At 36.6% G+C, this 19,756-nt stretch overlaps 1 protein-coding gene across 1 annotated transcript; it reads right to left on the bottom strand.

The window, feature by feature from the left end:
- Window positions 1–12,313: 12,313 nt before the first annotated feature.
- Window positions 12,314–14,662, bottom strand: LOC103401550 (probable mannitol dehydrogenase). Its single transcript, XM_070814141.1, has 5 exons — window positions 14,455–14,662; window positions 14,122–14,235; window positions 13,502–14,015; window positions 12,982–13,135; window positions 12,314–12,896 (listed from the first exon to the last, which is right to left on the bottom strand). The coding sequence occupies exons 1-5, from the start codon at window positions 14,556–14,558 to the stop codon at window positions 12,691–12,693; spliced, it is 1,092 nt and encodes a 363-aa protein (XP_070670242.1). The 5' UTR covers window positions 14,559–14,662; the 3' UTR covers window positions 12,314–12,690.
- Window positions 14,663–19,756: the final 5,094 nt, after the last annotated feature.

The raw sequence follows: 19,756 nt of genomic DNA, 5'->3' as shown, positions 1-19,756 counted from the left end.
CAAAAAAGATAAATTTGTTACAATTTAGTACAACAAAGATGGAAATTGGTGTGTCATGCAATAAAATATATTTAGTGATAGCGTTATATAAGAGTTTCAAAAGTCTTGCAAATCATGCTATCGTTAAATAGAAGTTTATTTGCCAATAATATAATTTTTAAAACGAAATTAAATGTCATTCGAAGACGGTTCAGATTTATGTAAATTGATAAACTCAGTTTTGATTATCTAGAGTAAGAATCATCATTTCCGTCTTTTCTCTTCAGAGGAATTAACTATTACCAATTTGTACACATACTTTCTTCTTCTAACTTACTGTGAATACATTGCTAATTATTTGTTTGTCTAGTGAAAGGTTTAAGGCCAACATTCAAAAGTATAAAAAGCCATTGTTCCACTAAAGATATGCTCTGTCCATATTTTCTAAATCTGTGAAAGAACATATTAGATTAAAATGTGTGGAGAGGGTATATCTTTTGTGCAAATGTCTACTTTTATACTTTTGGGTATTCAATCTAACCTTTCAATATGCAAGCAGGTAGTTTGTCATGTATTTAGATCATGTGAAAAGAAGATAGTTTGTATATATATTAGTACTAGCTAATTCCCCTAAATAGAAAGCTTAGTAAAAATTGAAATTAAATGTAAAATGTCAATAAAACAAAATTAATAAAGTAATAATTAATTTTACATACCTTTGAATGTTTGTGTCGTCATTGCTTGAAAACGTATTTGTCAACGTTGTAAGTTCGTTGCTGAGTTAGCAATTTTGTTTTTTCGTTTCCTAAAATTGTAAAACAAAGTGTTCAAAAAAATGTTTTATGGCAGTTAATAAATAATATGTTATAATTAGTTGACATGGATGGAAAAATTGAGTCATATGTAGGATGAAAGAGTAAAAACTAAATTTGAATAAATAAAAAACAATTTGTAATCCATTATCATGCATCATTATCTATTTTATGCTAAACATAAACAATTTGGTATGGGTGTTTAAAACCGTAAAGAATTGAGAAACTGAGATTAAGAGGAATTCTGATCAAAGAATTGAGAATTAATCTACAAAACCAAATTAGTTTTATCAAACAACATGCAAAAATTAAATCCAGTGAACGAAAACATCAATTGAATAAGCTAAATAAGTGGAAGCATTCATACCTCAATTGAATTTGCAGCTTAATTTTGTCGGTTAAAAAATCCGATCTGCAAAGCCAAATCAGTTTTATCAACAACAACTATCAATTTACGAAAGCAAAGACAACGCATAAAAAGAACACTAAACTGGGAACGAAGTCATCATACTTTACTATAGTCTTGTGACAATTTGTCATTTGTAGTTTTTTAATAGAAATTATTTTACCATACTTACGATTTCTTCTTGTTCATAGCACTAACTATTTGCATTGTAGAAAATTCTTCATGTGAATAAATTGAGTTTATACACCTGCACTTATATTTTTGTCTTCACAGAAGGAAAATTTAAAACTAAAAGATTAGAGTTTCTTGGTTCATAATTTTCTTGCACCATACACAGAAATAAAATAAAATAAATTCAGAAAACGCAATCTCACATACCAATCATACCATACACAAAAGCCAAACAAAAACATGACAGCCAATAATAAAATGGAATGGAGAACTCATTAACCTATTTATTAACAATTTTCTTATGTAGATTGCTAACTGACCATTCTTAATTATCAAATTCATTAAAACCCTTCAATCTCTTATATGCGACGGTAGCCATCACACCCCAGAACGACAAACCAAAAATCTATCGATGTCTTAAACCTTTCAAAGACTCCACAAACATACAAAAAAAATGTCACATCCCAGCCCGGGCTCCCACCACATCCCAAGCTAGACTCCGTCGTAGCACGATACCCATCATGAGATTGCTCTTGTGTGAACGAGCTTAACTTTGGAGTTCCTAAGGAATCCAAAGCCAGTGAGCTCCCAAAAAGCCTCGTGTTAGGTAGAGATGAGAATATACATATAAGGCTTACATGATCCACACAACTAGGCGATGTGGGATGTTACAAAAATACATACACTAAATCATTTTTTTGTATCTATACACCAATAATTTGACATTCAATACAGAAAACAAATCTATAATCCAGGCTTTAAATACATTATAAACTCAATTAATACAAACAAAGAAAGAGCATCGCACCAAACAATTTCATCAAGTCCAGAAATCTGATTGCCTCATCACTTCACAAAACAATATATTTGAAAACAGATTGAAACGAAGCACCACTAAACTGCTATTTCCTCAAAATGAAAAGAAAACCAACTTATCCAGTTACACCTGGGATCCAAACACATAAACAAAACCCTCTAAATTAAAAAATGTTCTCCTTTTTCCTGTATTTATATTTATCAAATCATCCCTTTTTTTAGCTTTTTGAATAACATATAAAGCCATGGTCCTGAAGCTATAAAATGAAGCTAGCACAACTTCAACCACACTGACAAACACATTGGACCAACTACTGTCCTAGGCATATCCATGCCTCACTAATCTTTGGGCTTTTAAGCAAATAAAAAATAAAATTTGGTTCACCCACATAACAAAGGAAACTGTCAAAGTAAACTAAAAAATTAATCATGGCTATCCGTATCTATTCCTCACAAAACTCAGGGCTTTTAAAAACACTAAAAGAAATAAAAAATTGTTCACCCACAACAAAAATCGTAAATATCAAAGGCAAAACCCAAAAACTAATCATGCCCATTCCTCTTTTTTTTCTTTTTCTTTTGAATTTTGAGGGAAAAATCGTGGTATTTTCAGGCAAAAATTGAACCACAAACAATCAAAAAACCCTAATAAAAAAAAAAATTTAAGAGCAAAGAGATAAATTATATACCTCACCTAAAAAGGGCTTGCAAAGTCGCAGTAAAACCCTAAAATTGGAAGACCAAAGTTCCCTGCAACCTGTTATGAACCCACAATGTAATTGAGGTTTATGCTTTAATTTGAATTGTTAAGAATTGTTAAATATGCTAGCTGGCATTTTAAAGAGTAGAGTCTGTATAAAAGGAGCCCAGCTTCCTATAATGTGGCACATCAGAATTTACAATAAAGAAATTAAATACAAAAAATATTTGGAGCTCTGCTCCTTCCCTCTTCTTCCATAGCTTTCTTGTGCGACTTGCAGGTTGATTAAGGGAATTGAGAATTGGGTATTATCAATGGTACCATCCTTCTCGAATCCTGGTTTCCCTCATGTGCACACCCACCCGACCCGTCTTCCTGCCATGGATGCACGCCTCTCCGTTGCAATCGACTCATTTGAAGCTTCGATGCGTGCTGCGATTCGTGATGCGATCCACGCAGCTCTAGATTCTACACTCACCGCCATTCACAAGGTTGTGACTCCTGTACTCGCCGACATCCGCAGTGACCTTGCTCAGTTACACCGTGACTTGGCTCTTGGCGTCGAGGGAGATTCTGATCCAGCCTCGTTGTGTTCCGAGGAAGCTGCATCGATCGAGGTCGGTCACCAAAAACCTCACAACGGAGACGGCAACCCACTCCGAATTCCGTCGACAATCCACGACCATTCCATTCCGCCATTGCTCTTATCTTCACCAATGTTGCGAGCATTGGCAAATTCGACGATCAAGCCACACTCGAACAAGTCTGCTGCATCTACCATCTTGCTTCCGGAATCGAAGACGATGATCTCTACTCCACAGCTACTCCATAAACACTCGTTCTCAGCTACTACGAAAACTGGACCTGAGGTAGTTCTTAATTTGAGTATCATTTCAACAACTCCGGAGGCTAAATTCCCTTATCTTTTGACTGATTACTATGGTGCATACTTGAAAGATAAATTTGGATGGGTTAATTGGTATCTTGTGGGTAAATTTGTGAAGAAGAATTTTTGTGCATTGAAACTATTTGATGAAATGTCTAAGAGACAGAATGACAATATGTTCATTCAGCCACTGGTTCACAGTATTGAAGTTCTCCATCTCGATTGTCTTGCCATCCAGCTCTATTCTTTTGACTTAAATTGCTACCTTGGTTTTGAATATGGAAGTACAATTGCTTTAGGTAGAGCTTTTGCTTGTTCATCTGGTTTTAGTCAGAAGCCTATGTTTGGAGTATTTAGGTCCAATCTTGCTCGAACAAGTACTTTTGAAAGTCCAACTCAAACATCACATGCGGCATTTGGGGGCAGTATAATTGGTTCCTCCATGCCAATTGGTGACATGTGTTACTGTAATGGCATTCAGGATAAGGGTAGAGGCTCTACATTCAACAAAATGCAATTGAAGAGGGCAGTGGCTCGAATAAAGCTACTGAGGAATAAGGGGCAGGTGGTAGTGAAGCAAATGAGGCGTGACATTGCCTTGCTCCTACAATCTGGTAAAAACGCTACTACTCGAATCCGAGTTGAATATGTGATCAGAGAACATAACACTTTGGTTGCCAATGAGTTCATTGAGCTCTTCTATGAATTAGTAGTATCTAGACTTTTTATCATCGCAGAGCAATGGGAGTGTCCGCCTGGTCTCAAAGAAGGAATTGCTAGTTTAATATTTGCCTCTCCTAGGTGTTCTGAGATTTCTAAACTGATTGCACTAACGAATGTTTTTGAGAAAAAGCATGGTAAAGATTTTGTATCTACCGCTGTTGATGTACATCCCAGCTATGGTGTGAATCGCATGCTGATTGACAAGCTATCTGTTAGAATTCCTATGGGCGAAGTAAAGTTGAAACTCCTGAAGGAGATAGCCAAGGAATACCACATTGAGTGGGATACATCGAAATCTGAACTGTAGCTGTTCAAGCCTCCAGAAGAGCTTATACAAGGACGCAATTTTGGTAGTACTACTAGCATGCCTGTGCACAGTGTGCAGCCTCAATCTATTAAGACTAATAAGCCAAACATTAGTTCTTCACGCAGAACAAGTAGTGGTGGTGAAAAAGGACATATGCAGTTTGTAGACTCAGCATCAGCTGTTAAAGCAATTGCAACATCTGCCACTGATGCAATGGTTGCTGCATATTGGGCCAACAGAGACTGCAATCAGGACATTGATATTGTATGTCTCAAAGAAATAAAAGAAGCCTCCCCATTGAGTTTGACAATTTCTTTACAATCAACGCATGTGGGCAGATTTCAATCTTTTGATCAGTTTATGTCTCTTGAATATCGTATATCTCTTACTGACAATTTAGAAAGTAATGTCAAGTTGAGGGATGAAGACTATTCTCAACTCTTTTCTGAAGTGCGTAAATTTGATGATGGGATTTCCGAATTCAACAATATGGTGTCAGCAATTCAAGCGATGGTTACACAGTCTGATGTACTTAAGCTTAAGTTCGATGAAGGGTCTACAATGAGCAAGCTTTGGCTTTTGCATTTGGGTGGCTGTGAAAGACAAGCAAAAACTGAAGTGCAAGGGAAAAGTCTTAAAGAAGCTCAAAACATCAACAACTCTATTTCAGCTCTTGGGGATATGATCTCAGCTTTGTCAAGAATTAAGGCTTTGGACTGGTTGGGACATGTGGATGAAGAGAATGCCAAGGCCGTATCCCTGCTTGAGAATGTACTGGATCTTAGTGATGCTATTGAAGACGAAGTCAAGAGGGTAAAGAATCTGATTAGAGGAATATTTGGTATTGGTTATGCATAGCTTGCAGAAATTTTCTCAAAGTATAGTATGTCTTATTTGGTTAGTTGTCAACACCTTGTCCCTCGACCTTGGGTTATCAATGACTTTGACGCAGCAATGGTTGTTTGTGTAATATCTGAGTGCGAGCATTCGGGTGCATTAGACCATAAAAAATGTGTGCATACATACTGCAAAAGAGGCGGCTTTTACACCAACGTCTTAGTGAAGAATGGCTTGATTGGCATGATAATTGGTCTTGCTTTGAATGGGAAATCTGTTGGAGCACTGGAAATGTTATCACAAATGGAAGCGTTGAGTGATGTGAAGCCGACATTTTGCAGCGGGTTGTCTGCATGCAGTCATGGTGGGTTTGTGGATAAAGGTTTTCACCATTTCGAAGCCATTATTGAAATTTATAAGCTCAGTCCTTGAATCGAACACTATAGATGCATGGGGGATCTTCTTGGTCTTGCTTATCTGTTAAATGATGTTGAAATATTCATCAGAGATACACCTATTGAACCTGATGTGGTTATATGGAAATCTCTGCTTTTTGCGTATAGGACTTATGGGAGCATAGTTTTGGTAGAGTTGGTTGCCAAAAGGATTGAGGTGTTTGAATCCAAAAGTCTTTTATCAAATTGCTACAAGACAAAGACCTATCTGTAAGATTGGCAGCTTGTAGGTCTCTTTGTTTGCCTAGTGAAGATGCTAGTTTTTCAGAAAGAGAATTCATCAATCTTCTCCCTATATGTTGGGATTTATGCCTTAAGTTGATTAAGGAAGTTCAAGAGTTTGACTTGAAGAAGGCTTGGGAAGAATCTGCCAATGAGTGCCTTCTTCGGATTCAACTTGTTGGTGCTTTGAGCACAGTAGCTAATTGGGAGGACTTCCACAATTCCATTTTAAGCCTTGAGGACAAGGCTAATTTTCAAGGGGGGAATATTGTTATGAACCCAAAATGTAATTGAGGTTTATGCTTTAATTTGAATTGTTAAGAATTGTTAAATATGCCAACTGGCATTTTAAAGAGTAGAGTCTGTATAAAAGGAGCCCAGCTTCCTGTAATGTGGCACATCAGAATTTACAACAAAGAAATTAAATACAAAAAATATTTGGAGCTCTGCTCCTTCCCTCTTCTTCCATAGCTTTCTTGTGCGACTTGCAGGTTGATTAAAGGAATTGAGAATTGGGTCTTATCACAACCAAAAAACGAAATCAGACGAAAGAACCAGATGCAAATCAACACGAAGAAATAAAGAAAGCGTTGAGCAAAATAGGTGAACTGCCAAACTTTACAACAATCAATTTAAGGTCGCAGTAATACCCTAAAATTGGAAGACCAAAGTTTCCTCCAACCAAAAAACGAAATCAGAGGAAAGAACCAAATGCAAAGCACGAAGAAATAAAGAAAACGTTGGCAAAATAGGTGAAGAGCCAAACTTTACAACAATCAATTAAAAAAATTTCTTCCTAACCATAAAGAAAATAAAACAACGCATGAACAAACACACCTAAAGCAGAATGATTGGTTCATGGAAAATAGCGACGAAAACAGGTGAAAAACTCTTCCACATGGTCCGATCAGAATCAAAACCGAAAGACAGACGGAGAAATTGAGAGAAACGACAAAAGACAGAGAGAAGAAAAGAAGAGTAAAGTTTAAAAGTGGAAGATGCTGTTCCCTAGAAAATACAACGCGGACTAGGGGTGGGTTCAAAAAACCGAAAACCGAACCGAACTGAAACCAAAAAACCAAACCGAACGAAAAAACTGAACCGAATTGAAAAAACCGAACCGAACCGAACTCTTTGGGTTCGGTTCGATTTTGATGGTCTAGAAATCGAACCAAACCGAACTGAATCGAAATAATTAAATTAATATTTTTTAAATTTTATTTATTTAATTATTTGATTTTATTATATTAGAATATGATACTTTGGACTGCTGCTTTGGTAGGACTTGTTTGCTTTCCAATTCAAATTGTCTTCCAAGCTTCTCCATCTACAACAAAAATTAGAATTTATACCATTACATGCAATATTTCTAGTTTATATCATTAAGTGCAACACATATATAAGAACACATATCTCAACTGCACTGCGGTTGATTAGGGAAAGCAAACAGCGTGTAAAAGTCTCATGAGTTTATTAAACACTACGAGATCAAAAACAAAATTCAAACTTTCTCACCTATGGCCAAGTATAGTAGCTTCCGTGGCCTAACAATTTTGAAAAGTATATCAATATATTCAAAAATATTGATGAACACCTCTTCAAAATTTGTTGGTGGTAGAAGCTGAACACAGAATGTAGAAATTATATTATGTAACCACATATATGGATAAGAAAAATTCGGACCATAAAGATAAAGAAAATATCAAAAATTGTTACCTAGACAATAATCAAAATAAATAGTATATTATAGAATGTTTATCTTATTGCTAGTGAAGAATACATGTATAGAGAGAGAGAGAGAGAGAGAGAGAGAGAGAGAGAGAGAGAGAGAGAGAGAGAGAGAAATGAATAAGGTAGTACTCCATCATCATCGTCTAAAAAAGAAATCTATTTACAGTTAAACTTTAAACCCAAAATACTTAAAAAAAAACCTTTATGTTATAATTCTAGTTGAACTTTAAATGTTTATTTTCATTATCTTTAAGTCTAGTCGGAATATTTATGTTATGATTGTATTGGATATGTTAAAATTTAAGATTTCAAATTTTTTTTCATTTTTTGAAAAAAAACCGAAACCGAACCGGAAAAAATTGAACCGAAAAAAAATTGAACTGAACCGAACTGAAATTTCGGTTCGGTTTTGGTTTTGGCAAAAAACCAAACCAATTTGAACCGAACCCACCCCTAACACAGACAGAACAAAAATGAGAAGGACAAAATGGCCAATTCACCAGCCAACCCCATTAAAGCCCAAAAAGCATGAAGAGAACGAGGGGTAGAACCGGGTGGGCACTGTTAGGGTGCGTTTGTTGCACCAGACTATCTCGGACTGGACTAGCTTCAAGGACTAAACTAGACTGACTTAGCATAGACTAAGCTGGACTAACTTAATGAAACGTTTGATGCAGTGTCGGATTAAGAAGAATAAACCCTATTTGAATTATCACAATAAAAGAATTCGATACTACGACATCATAAACTAACCAACCTGAACCTACAATCAAATCTCAAATTACAGAAGAAAAATTGAAATTAACTAAATCCACTTTTCTATGACAACACCCAATTAAAACCAAAACCAAACAATTTCTCAGAATTAAAACATAATAATAAATTTCTCCCAAATTCAAGAAAAAAGGGGGGGGGGGTGGAATTGTATTGCAATCAATCCTTTTGTCCATCGGCATCTGAGGCTCTGAAATCTTAGCCCAGAAATTGAATTGCGCCATAGATTGGAACGACGACAACGCCACAACCACAAGTCCGTAAATCCAACTGACAGCACCACAAATCCATCTTCGTCACCTTTGGGCAGTTGTGGTCGACCACAGCCTTTAGGCAGCCGTCTTCCAATTCAGCCTTCGAACCCAGCTTTCAAGGTCTTTGAACCCAACCTTCGAGTCGTCTCTGTCGACCCCAACCCCCAGCCAGTCGCGATAGTCAAATAAACTTTCCCTTTTCTAACTGATTCACCACCCAATAAGCGTTCTGTCACCTCGGCGAAGAGGAGTGGGTGCGCCGACATCAATCTGAGTCTGGGTTATTGGTGCAAAGAGATATAGCAAGGGGCAGAGAGAGGAAGCGACGTGCAAGAACAGATGCGTCATAGCAGTCCCGTGGTTTTGTGGGGATCTCACTAAGACCTGCTAGCGAGGCCCTTAGTTGAGGCGTATCCAGGCTAATACCATTAAAGCTAATATGTGGGAGTAACAAACACGGTACTGGACTAATCTTTAATCCCTAACGAGTGCAAACAAACGCCCCTTTAATGAACATTATTCATCCATCGGGTTTTAGAATAAATAAAATATCACTAAAATATGCTAACAAGTTGCCATTTTTGTTCCAGACCGAACCAAGTTATATAAATAGCTCGAAACAACTCGAATTTTTTAATTGAGCTTGGCTCGTATAAGAAGCACTTCAAACTTAGTTTCATAGCTTGCACAAAATAAAATAAATAAATTACACAAGCAAAAGCTTAAATAGAGTGATATTCAGTTTATTCAGCTTGTTGTGAATTTTCTTGTGTGAAACAAAAAAGAAACCATTCTCGCCAAATTTTATTGAGTCTCTTGAAGATGATTATTTTTTAAATTTGACTCTTTAATATATAATTTTAGTGGTTTTACAGCTTATCTTAGAGATGCTCTTGTCATTAAGGAATAGCTTAACTAACTCTAACATCTTTAACTCTGACATCGCAGCGGGCATGGCACTCGACTCAATAAGTTAATATAAAAAGAACCATGATTTTAAAGGAAGATGATAGTACTACTACCAATGTGGTCCTTGCATATCGAAGAATATTGACACACCCCGACCGAGGTCAATGCATGTTGGCCGTCATGCGAGGGTGACGTAGCCATGTTGGCCGTCACGTGATAGAAACTATACGAATAATAAAAAAAAACCAGATTACTAGAGTGCATTACCAAATAGAAAGTGATAGGAGTTAATTACAACAGTAAACATCCTAATCAGAGCATAAAGTTTAGGTGCAGTCCAGTAGGACAAGTACTATTTATACAGTACCAGGAATGTCCTACTATTAATGAATTAGGTTAGAACAGTCGACAATCCCAAGCCACCAACAACAAGCTTACTTAGAACCTAGAGGGGCGCAAAACAAAAAACGTGAGTGGACGAAAACAAATGTTTTACAAAATCATTTCATTTATCAATATACTAACCCCTCGCTGTAAAACATGTATAATTTTTCCCAGAATCAGAATATAAGCATATACATAAATGAATGTATCTGAAATCATATAAATTTAGTTCATGCTTCACATAATCATATTCATATTTATGCTATGCCAAGATATAACAGAGTAAGCAATTCAGGTAAGAACAATTTCATAGAAATGTGATATGTTAGCCGGAACTTCGGTGGTAGTCTGTACGGCTGAATTCATAGCTCAAACTCAATCTAGCCAGATTCACTACGATGACCTATACGGCAATATACTACACATAAGTCGGAACCATTGAAAATGGTCTGTACGACAAGATTGGGTGAAATATAATCATGCTCAATTTTATTCTCTCATAATAGCCAGGCGATAAATCGCTAGTTACCTACGAGCCAGAACCATAATAAGGTTTATACGACAAGATTGTGTACTTAAGTTGGATCCAATATGAGCATATAGTATGAGAGGTGATGTAAATAAACAGGCATGTACTTCATATCTCTGGCTAATTCACAATCACCCTAGGTGCAACTTTATGAGCTCAATATTACTTAATCACATATCGCATATAACATCATCGATGATTCACACAACCAAACATAACTTACCTGAACTCACCTGCGCCTCCACGGCACCACATTTATACATATATGCAACCATGCAATGCATAATCAAAATATAGAAGCATTTGGCATATTATTTCAAAGCATACTTTCTTTAAAAAAGCATTTCTGGGAAATATATCAAGTATATAAATATATATTGAAAACAAAAGCCCACTCACTGATATGTCGAAGGGTCGTAGCCCCCGAGTCGCCCGTGGATACGCTCGTCCTTGGGATAAGTTTCACCTATATGCGAATTAACTATAAAAACGTTATTTTTAAAGCACATAGGCAAACTAGCTAATAACTTCTCATACATTGCTCAAAATAGGTATATGAATATACCATAGTGATCTATACAACCTCAGGATCATCCCCATATTTTTAGAATTATTTTTGGACCTCCCACGCGCCTTCACGTGTCGGTAAGGGGACGGCAAAACGCGCCACCACGCGCAAGGAATCTTGATGGATTCCCTAACTGCCGTTAGGAATATTCCTCGGAATATTACGTTAAAACCCAACGGAAACTGTCCAAATTAACTTACGCCGTGAGAAATATTCTGTCCAAACTGACGAAATATTCCGTCTTCGTCCCTGGCGAGTCGCAGGTCGTCGGAAAACTGGGTAAAACTTTAAACTCACTATTCTCACTCGTTTCTCAACCATTTTTCATGAAATTTGAACCAAATGAAAGCTTAGAGTGAGAAGAATGGCGTTATACCTATTTGGAGCTTCAAATCTCACGAAATCACGTCGGGAAGCTTCGAAATTCAGACTAAACCTGCAACTCTTCGTTTCCCACGATCCCGACGTCCAAATTCTTCAAATGAACCCCGAGACTCGTGAGGACCTCATTAAGCTTCCTATGAGCTTAGAATTCCCTGAAAACAACATATTTACGTGTGCATGAACAGTGCACAATTCGAGGGCTAGGTTTCACGGGGTTTTCGAAGGTTTCAGGTTCTAAAACTTGTACCAATGGACTCCTGAGGTCACAAGGAACACGAAATTGCTTACCTTGGTTTCGATCTGCAAGGTTTGAGATGGTTCTTGGATTTCCCGTACGAAAATGCCGAGAGGAAGAAAGAGAGAAGTCCACGGGAGAGAGAGAGAGAAGGTATGTGTGTGGTCCAAAAGCCACCAATCAAAAACCAATAATTGCCTTACTTCCAATTGGGTCCAACAACTTAGGGAAAAAAATAATAAATGGGTCCAAATCCAACTTAAATCACACAATACACTTTAACATCCAAGGGTAAAATTGTCATTGAAAATTATCTTCCGGGACGGGCTGTGACAAATACTGAGTAAAACGTTCAACTTATTTTCAGAGTTAATTAATTTGCTTCTAAGAAATCATTCTGTTTTTATTTCCAATAGAACAAGCGCCACGAAAAAATTAGAATTCACTCACACACCTTGAACACATCCTTCATCTATCAAATATAAGATGACTGAATTAAAACAACTGCCGCAATGCGCATGAACGATTCTAGCAATTCTCTTCCAATTCCCTCATCACACGATGGCTACGAAGGTTCAAGCCACTCCAATTTTCTGTCCATGCATTGTTCAATACGGAGAATTCAAGGTGTTTGCCACATCAATGACAAAGCGGTACTTAACATCAGCCTTGGCAACTCTTTCAAAGGCGGTGTGGACGTAATCCATCGGAATAACTTCGACGTCCGCTGTGATATTATGCTTTGCTGCAAAATCTATCATCTCTTGTGTCTCCTTCATTCCCCCAATTGCACTACCAGCAATAAGCTTCCTCCCTATTAGAGATTTATAGAGTTTCGATCAATCTTAAAACAAAAAATGTAAGCAGAACTAGCCGCTAGGGAAAAAAAATGAACTTACCCAAGATTAACGGGAAAACTGGTAGTTCGGGAGGTTGGATTGGAGCACCCACCAGAACTAGTTTTCCATTGGTCTTCAACAACTCAGTCAATGGCAAGAGAGGGTGAGGGGCCGAAACTGTATCGATGATACCGTCCATTGTACCCATGGCAACCTAATTGCATGTAATCACATCTAAGTATGTAATAAACACAAACTTCAAATGAAACGGTCACAATGAGCCGTCCATTGTACCCATGGCAACCTAATTGCATGTAATCACATCTAAGTATGTAATAAACACAAACTTCAAATGAAACGGTCACAATGAGAAAAAAAATTTTGCTCAACAGTTTGACGTGTTATGTTGTTGGACTTTAATTAGATACTGTTAATCAAATTAGTGAATTCTTGTTACAAAGATCTCACTGGTGCAGGTCCACAACCGCCTTATTTGGACTTTGTTATCAAATGTTCATTTAACCCAAAAAGGAACTGAATTCTGCAGGTTAAATGGAAATGTCAAATGTTATAAATATACCTGCAATTGCTCCTGGTCATGACTAATCAGAAATTCATCAACACCAAGTTGCTCCACTGCTTCCTTCTTCTTATTCGGGGAAGTACTGATTACAGTCACTTTTGCTCCTACAGCTTTTGCAAACTTCACGGCCAGATGGCCAAGGCCACCAAGTCCAACAACACCCAAGTGCTTACCAGGCTCCATAAGTCCAAAGTATCTCATTGGACTGTACACTGTGATCCCAGCACACAGCATAGGTGCAGTACCTTGTAACAACAAGTTATCTGGGATTTGGACAGCAAAGTGTTCATCGACTACTAGTTTGTCCGAGTATCCACCAAATGTTCTTGATCCGTCTTCGTGGTGTTTGTTGTATGTCCACACCATTTTGGGGCAGTAATTTTCTAAGTCCTGCGTGCAGTTATTGCATGAGCGACATGAACCCACCATGCACCCAACTCCAGCTATGTCTCCTACTTTGAATTTTGTGACATTGCACCCAACCTTTGTCACTTCGCCTACAATCTCATGACTACAAAAAAAATTTATGATGTAAAAACTGACAACCGAAAAAGAATTACTCAAAATCAGCTTAATTATTAGAGATAATACATTGAGTAAGGAAAGTAGGTACGTACCCTGGGACGATGGGATAGATTGTCATTCCAACTTCGTCCTTGGCAAGGTGAAGGTCTGAGTGGCAAATGCCACAATAGAGTATCTTGATGCGGATATCATTATTACCAGTGGCTCTGCAAGTAAAAAGAAACACACATAACACCAACTTGTTACTACTAATGAAACCTGTATCTTACTTATACATCAGTAACTTAGAGTTGCTAAATTTGTCACCAAAAGATATGTAACCACATATTCCATAAATGAACGGTAAAGATGAAAAACTACGATATTGTTTGTTGAAAAAAATTTGATCATCAATGTAGCGCTGATATGAAGAAATAATTGAGTACCTCCTAGTGAAGTGGAATGGAGAGAGAACCCCCGAGGAATCTCTAGCGGCCCATCCATAGGCTTTCACTACTTCCTCTTCTGCAACTGATATTTCTTGAGACATTTTGTATTTAAGATATTGTGTATCTGTGTTTGATAGCTAATTTCAAAAGAGATCGAGTGATTGAAAATATTAAAATCGCAAAGAGTTTGTTCTGTTTAATTGCGTTGAGGGTTTGTTGTGTATTTTGTTGGGGGTGTACGTACATATATATACTATATGGTTGGGTAACATGCAAGAAATGTAAGAGTACGACCAAATACATCTTTCTGAAATTGTTAGAGTCATCAGTGACGGATAATTCAGGTTCGTGGACATTTCCAAAATCTCCCTCGCCTATTCACCCTTTCCCAAGCCAAAGAATAAAGAACATTGACCAAATCAATTGGACGACTCCTTTTCTGGTTAGTATATGATATAGCACGTTTTTGATGGTGAGAAAAGTTACAATCTCATGGAGATATTTTCCAAGTGCGTACATGTAGTGGTGGATCTAGGAAATAATATTAGGCGAGTCTAGCGCGCAATTTTTTTTTTTTACCAAAAATAGCATGCATATCGTCATTTCATCGAGTCTTGGTAGGCCTGAATTCATTTGGAAAGGCATACTGCACACCTGTTAATGCTTTATTTGCAAAGGTAACTAACATGTTTCAAGGCTGCTCCCATATGGATGCTTAACAAAAAAACACACTTATCTTGAACACACTAACAATGTTTGATATCATTGCATCCCATTAATATGTTTGTCCAAAAATGATGATGTTTTGTTATTCACTGAGATAACCATTTTATTCACTCTTCTTCCAGACATTTTATCAAACAATTGGAGGGCATGTATGAAGCCAACTCTAATCTTCAAAAGGGCAGCACCTAAGGTATCCATAAACATTCACCGAAGTTCGAAGAGTTAGCATCCAAGGTATCTATAAACGTTCACCAAAGTTCGGGAGGTCATCAGACCCCATGCCCCTCAATGCATCCGCCACTGCGTACATGTTATAATATAGGTTGAAAATTTTCTCCAATCACATTAAAAAAGGTGGAATTAAATTTGCTTTGCCTTATTTAGATTTTACTAATTAAATTTCACTAAATTAATATAGGATTAAGTTTGGATAACTAAATTTTAAATTGGTCTTAACCTTTTAAAACATTCTAAATAATTACATAAAGTTTTGGAAAATGGATATCTATTAGATTCACTAGTGTTAAGTGATGTCATGAACAAATATGAATGTATGTTTTAACTCTCAAGTCATTTATATAGCTTTCAGTCTCCAAATCAACCCATTTTAGCTTAAGCAAATTTACAGTTTAATTTGGCTAAAAGGGGTCAATTTGGGCGATTAGAGCTCCAAAGACGATGATTAGTGAAAACCAACTTTAGTATTTATCCAACTCATCATTTAATGCTAGTAACATCATTACTTAATGTTGGTAAATGTGGGACCATGATTTTCCAGAGATAAAGTAAGGAAGATCGGAATATAAATATCACAGAAGTCCAGTCATAGACTCAATAGCTTTCACTGCGGAGTTGCACAGATGGAGTGATTGAAAGTATTGAAATCGCAAAAAAGAGTATGTTCTGTTTAATTGCGTTGAGGGTTTGTTGTGTATTTTGTTGGGGGTTTATATACATATATTATACTCTTCTAAAAGACGGTGAAAAACTACTGTTTATTAGCAGTGCCCCATCGGTTTTACCCCTCTCTTGCTGTGTAATTTTTAGGGTTTTTTTGGATTGTGCGGTGAGTTGACGATTTTGCCCCTTCCTTATTTCTGGTGCTGCGTGTTGCTGTTCTTGGAAGGTGCTCTGCCCGTTATTTTTCTCTTTTGCATAGCGTTACCCATGCGTCATCCATTGTCTTCCACACGTCGATCATCCTTTTCGATTCGATCTCTCCAATTTTCTTTCGCCTTTCCATTTGCTTCTCTCAGCCCTTATTTTCTCAGTTTGCTTCGCGTCTATCGTTCTCTCAAATTTTCTTGGGGTTTTTATTTCTTTCTCTCGGATACTTGATTTTCTCAGTTTGTTTCCGCTGATCTTTTGTTTCTTCCGCGCATTCCACTTCTTTTTCGTCATTTTCGGTGTGGACTTGAAGAGGATTTGTGAAGTGGCTTTGATTTGATGTTCAGTTGGTTTGAACGGCTTTTAGAGTTTGGGATCGTTTGGGCTGATTTGGAGTTTTTTTTCAATGGTGAAAAAAAATGGTTAACAGTAAATTGATCGTATTTTAATTTTTATTGAATTCAGGTACCCATGTTCAGTTTTTCGGTTTGATTTGAAGGAATTTCTTGCGCAGAAGAGCTAGGGTTTCTTGGTGAGTTCTTCGGGTTGTGCATCTGGGTAATTTTCTTTTGTTAAAATTTGGGGCTTTTGTTATTGTGATTTCGGGTATCGTGATTTTGGGGATTTTGTTTGTAGGTTCGGATTCCCCATCATGCTGTATAATTTTGTTTTGTTTTTTGGCTTTAGGAAATCGTGGTTTTTTGGATTTGGGGCTTTTGATTGCAGCCTTCAGAGCCTGTGTATTTAAGGTTAGCGATGTCAAGATTTTAGAGTTCTGATTTAGAGTTTTGTTTGGTTTTTGGTTATATTGGACTTGAATTTGCTTTTTTGTTGTCCAATTATATTGAAATCAGAGCTTGGGTGTAGATTTTTATTTGGTTTTGATTATAATTTTCTGCACTGATTAGATTTGATAGTTGAGAATAGGTTTGACAACTGAGGGAGGTAGAGGGAGAGAGAGAGAAATTGTGGTTTGTCATTTGAAGTTAGTGGTCTGCTGCTTTAGACTCATTAGTTCAACCTCTGCTGGAGTATAGGTGAATGATGAAGCAATTTGTTTGGTTTTCAGAGACGGTGGTTTTCAGATTATGGGCCTTTTTATTCAAGGTGAGCAATTTCAATTTCTTGGATTATTGAATAATGATCGTGAATGATGTGGAGTTCGTTTGAATGATTTTTGTGAATTTACATTTGGACTTTCTGGAAATTGGGGTTTAATTTCAGCAATTCCAAATTTTTTCATGGTCTGTACCCCTCTCCCTTCTTTATCGTTTATGAAGCTTTTTAATTTCAGTGATTTCCAAGTTATTTAGTTTTGACTGTATTGGTTTTTTATTTACTGATTTTTTTTAATAATTTCGTGTATTTAAATGAGTTGTAATATATAAATTCTTGCTGGATTGAAGGGTTTATCTGTGTTACGATTACAGAACTACAATTCGATTAGTCGAGCATCAGTTTTTTCATCCTTGTGTTGTTCTCAGAGCATCTGCTCTATCAATGCTTTCCTGCCTTCTTTTATCCAGGCTGAAGGTTTTGTGTTGTTGAACACCTCCCACATTCCATCACCACGCAAATAGAGTTTTCCAAACGCATGAATTACCATTTGTTGAGCAAAAATTGTACACAATATGTAAACAAATAATTCATTTGACACAATTTCACCCTCGTTCATTTTTTCGAAGAGGGTTTTTATTAATTCGAGTTCTACCCATTCTAGGCTACGCGCCTATTAATTACAACCTTTCTTTTGGGAAAGGAATACCCTTTGATTCTAATTTGAATAAATCGTAATTTGGGATTTGGGTGTTTATTTGATTTTGCAACTACACCAAGGTTGAGCCCTAGATTGCCTACGTCCCCTCGTTGAGAGATCAAGTCACTCGTAGTTCATGATATTTGGTATTTGTCTAGACTTAATGCCCTGAGCAATTTTAGCTCATGTGGGTAAGGAGCGTTTGAAACCTGGTGCCATGTTTTTGGGGAAATTCGGCCAAATCCAAAGGGTGGATTTTTTGGGTTCATGTTTGTCTTGTTAAAAGTGTTTTAAAGTGACATTAGGAACCCCAAAGTACCCTAGTATGGTAATATGTTGTTTCCCTTAAGTTTGAGAGTTTTTGGGGTGTCTTTGGGTGAAAAATGTTCATGGAGCTCTTATGGGTTTTCATGGATGTTCTTCATTGTTCTTGTTATGTTCTTGGCAAGAATAAAAAGGTTGGGAATTTTGATTCAAAGTTTTTGGTTGTTTAAATAAAGTCTTGTTTTGTGATGGATGGTATGTTTTTCAATCATCACTAGGTGTGGACACCCATACCTATTTTCTTTCAACACTTTACTTTCCCATGTTTCATGAAACCATGTTTCATGGAAATCACCTTTTTCAAACCAACCCATCACCCATCATTTTTTGTTTTAAAACTTGCAAAAGTGTCTCACCCCACTCCTCTATACCAAAACCGGCCATCCTATTAAAGTAGGGTACTTTTGGTGCTTTTATACAATTACATAAAGTTTTGACACTTTTGTGTATTTGTGTTTTGACCCGAAAGTTTACGTTTTTACGTAAAGGCCCAAAGTCACTAAAGGACAAATTGTTTTGCTCCTTTAATGAAGTTTTTGTATTTGATGAAATTTTTGGGTTCTAGTTGTAATTACATGAAATAGTGGACTTTTGTGTTTTTACAAAGGGACCTCAAAAGTTTATGTTTTGCAATATAGCCCAATGGTTGAGGTTATTGTTTTTCGGCCCAAATTAGTTGAGAACAAAATAGTTTTGTATCTTTAAATGAGAATTGGATTTTCATTTCATTTAGCTCCATTTAAATCAATTCTATGGAAACAAAAACCAAATGAAAATATTGCATTCAAGTTTAATTAGTTAAAGCATTAAGTAATTAAAGAAAGGGTGATTATGAACCTAAGCCTACTATAATTGAGCTATGTGAAAGGCCGTCTCAAATTTGTTTGAACCATGGGAATGTGTAGATTAGATTTTGGTTGTAATTTGATATGATCAAATATTGTAAAAGAGCATAAGCTCTTCTTTACTTTAAAGTAATTTGTTTTGATCAAATGTTGTAAAAGAGTATAAGCTCTTCTTTACTTTGAAGTATATCTTTCTTGCTTTATTTGATATGCATGAAAATGAAGTAGAGGGTCCAACGCCCAATAAGAAAACACGCCTTAATGTGATTAAATGCGTAACTAAAATCAATCACCATCCCTAGACCAAGATTCAACACTAGGCTTGTGTTGGATCGAATCAAAAGTTCATAGTCATCCTAAGGTCCTAAGGCAACTATATAGTCCTCAATGAATGCAAACCTTATGTTAGTAGTACCATATACTCTTACTTTAAAAACTGTTTTACAAGCATAGTGGGAGTATCATATACAACTAAATCAATCACATGGACTAATAGTTGTAATAGGACCAAATTGTTTTAATAAGATTAAAATGCATGCTT

The sequence above is a fragment of the Malus domestica genome, chromosome 15 (genome assembly GCF_042453785.1).
Source record: "Malus domestica chromosome 15, GDT2T_hap1".
Taxonomy (NCBI): Eukaryota; Viridiplantae; Streptophyta; class Magnoliopsida; order Rosales; family Rosaceae; genus Malus; species Malus domestica.
The sequence above is the reverse complement of the archived record's forward strand: the minus strand, read 5'-3'. Positions and strand labels throughout refer to the sequence as shown.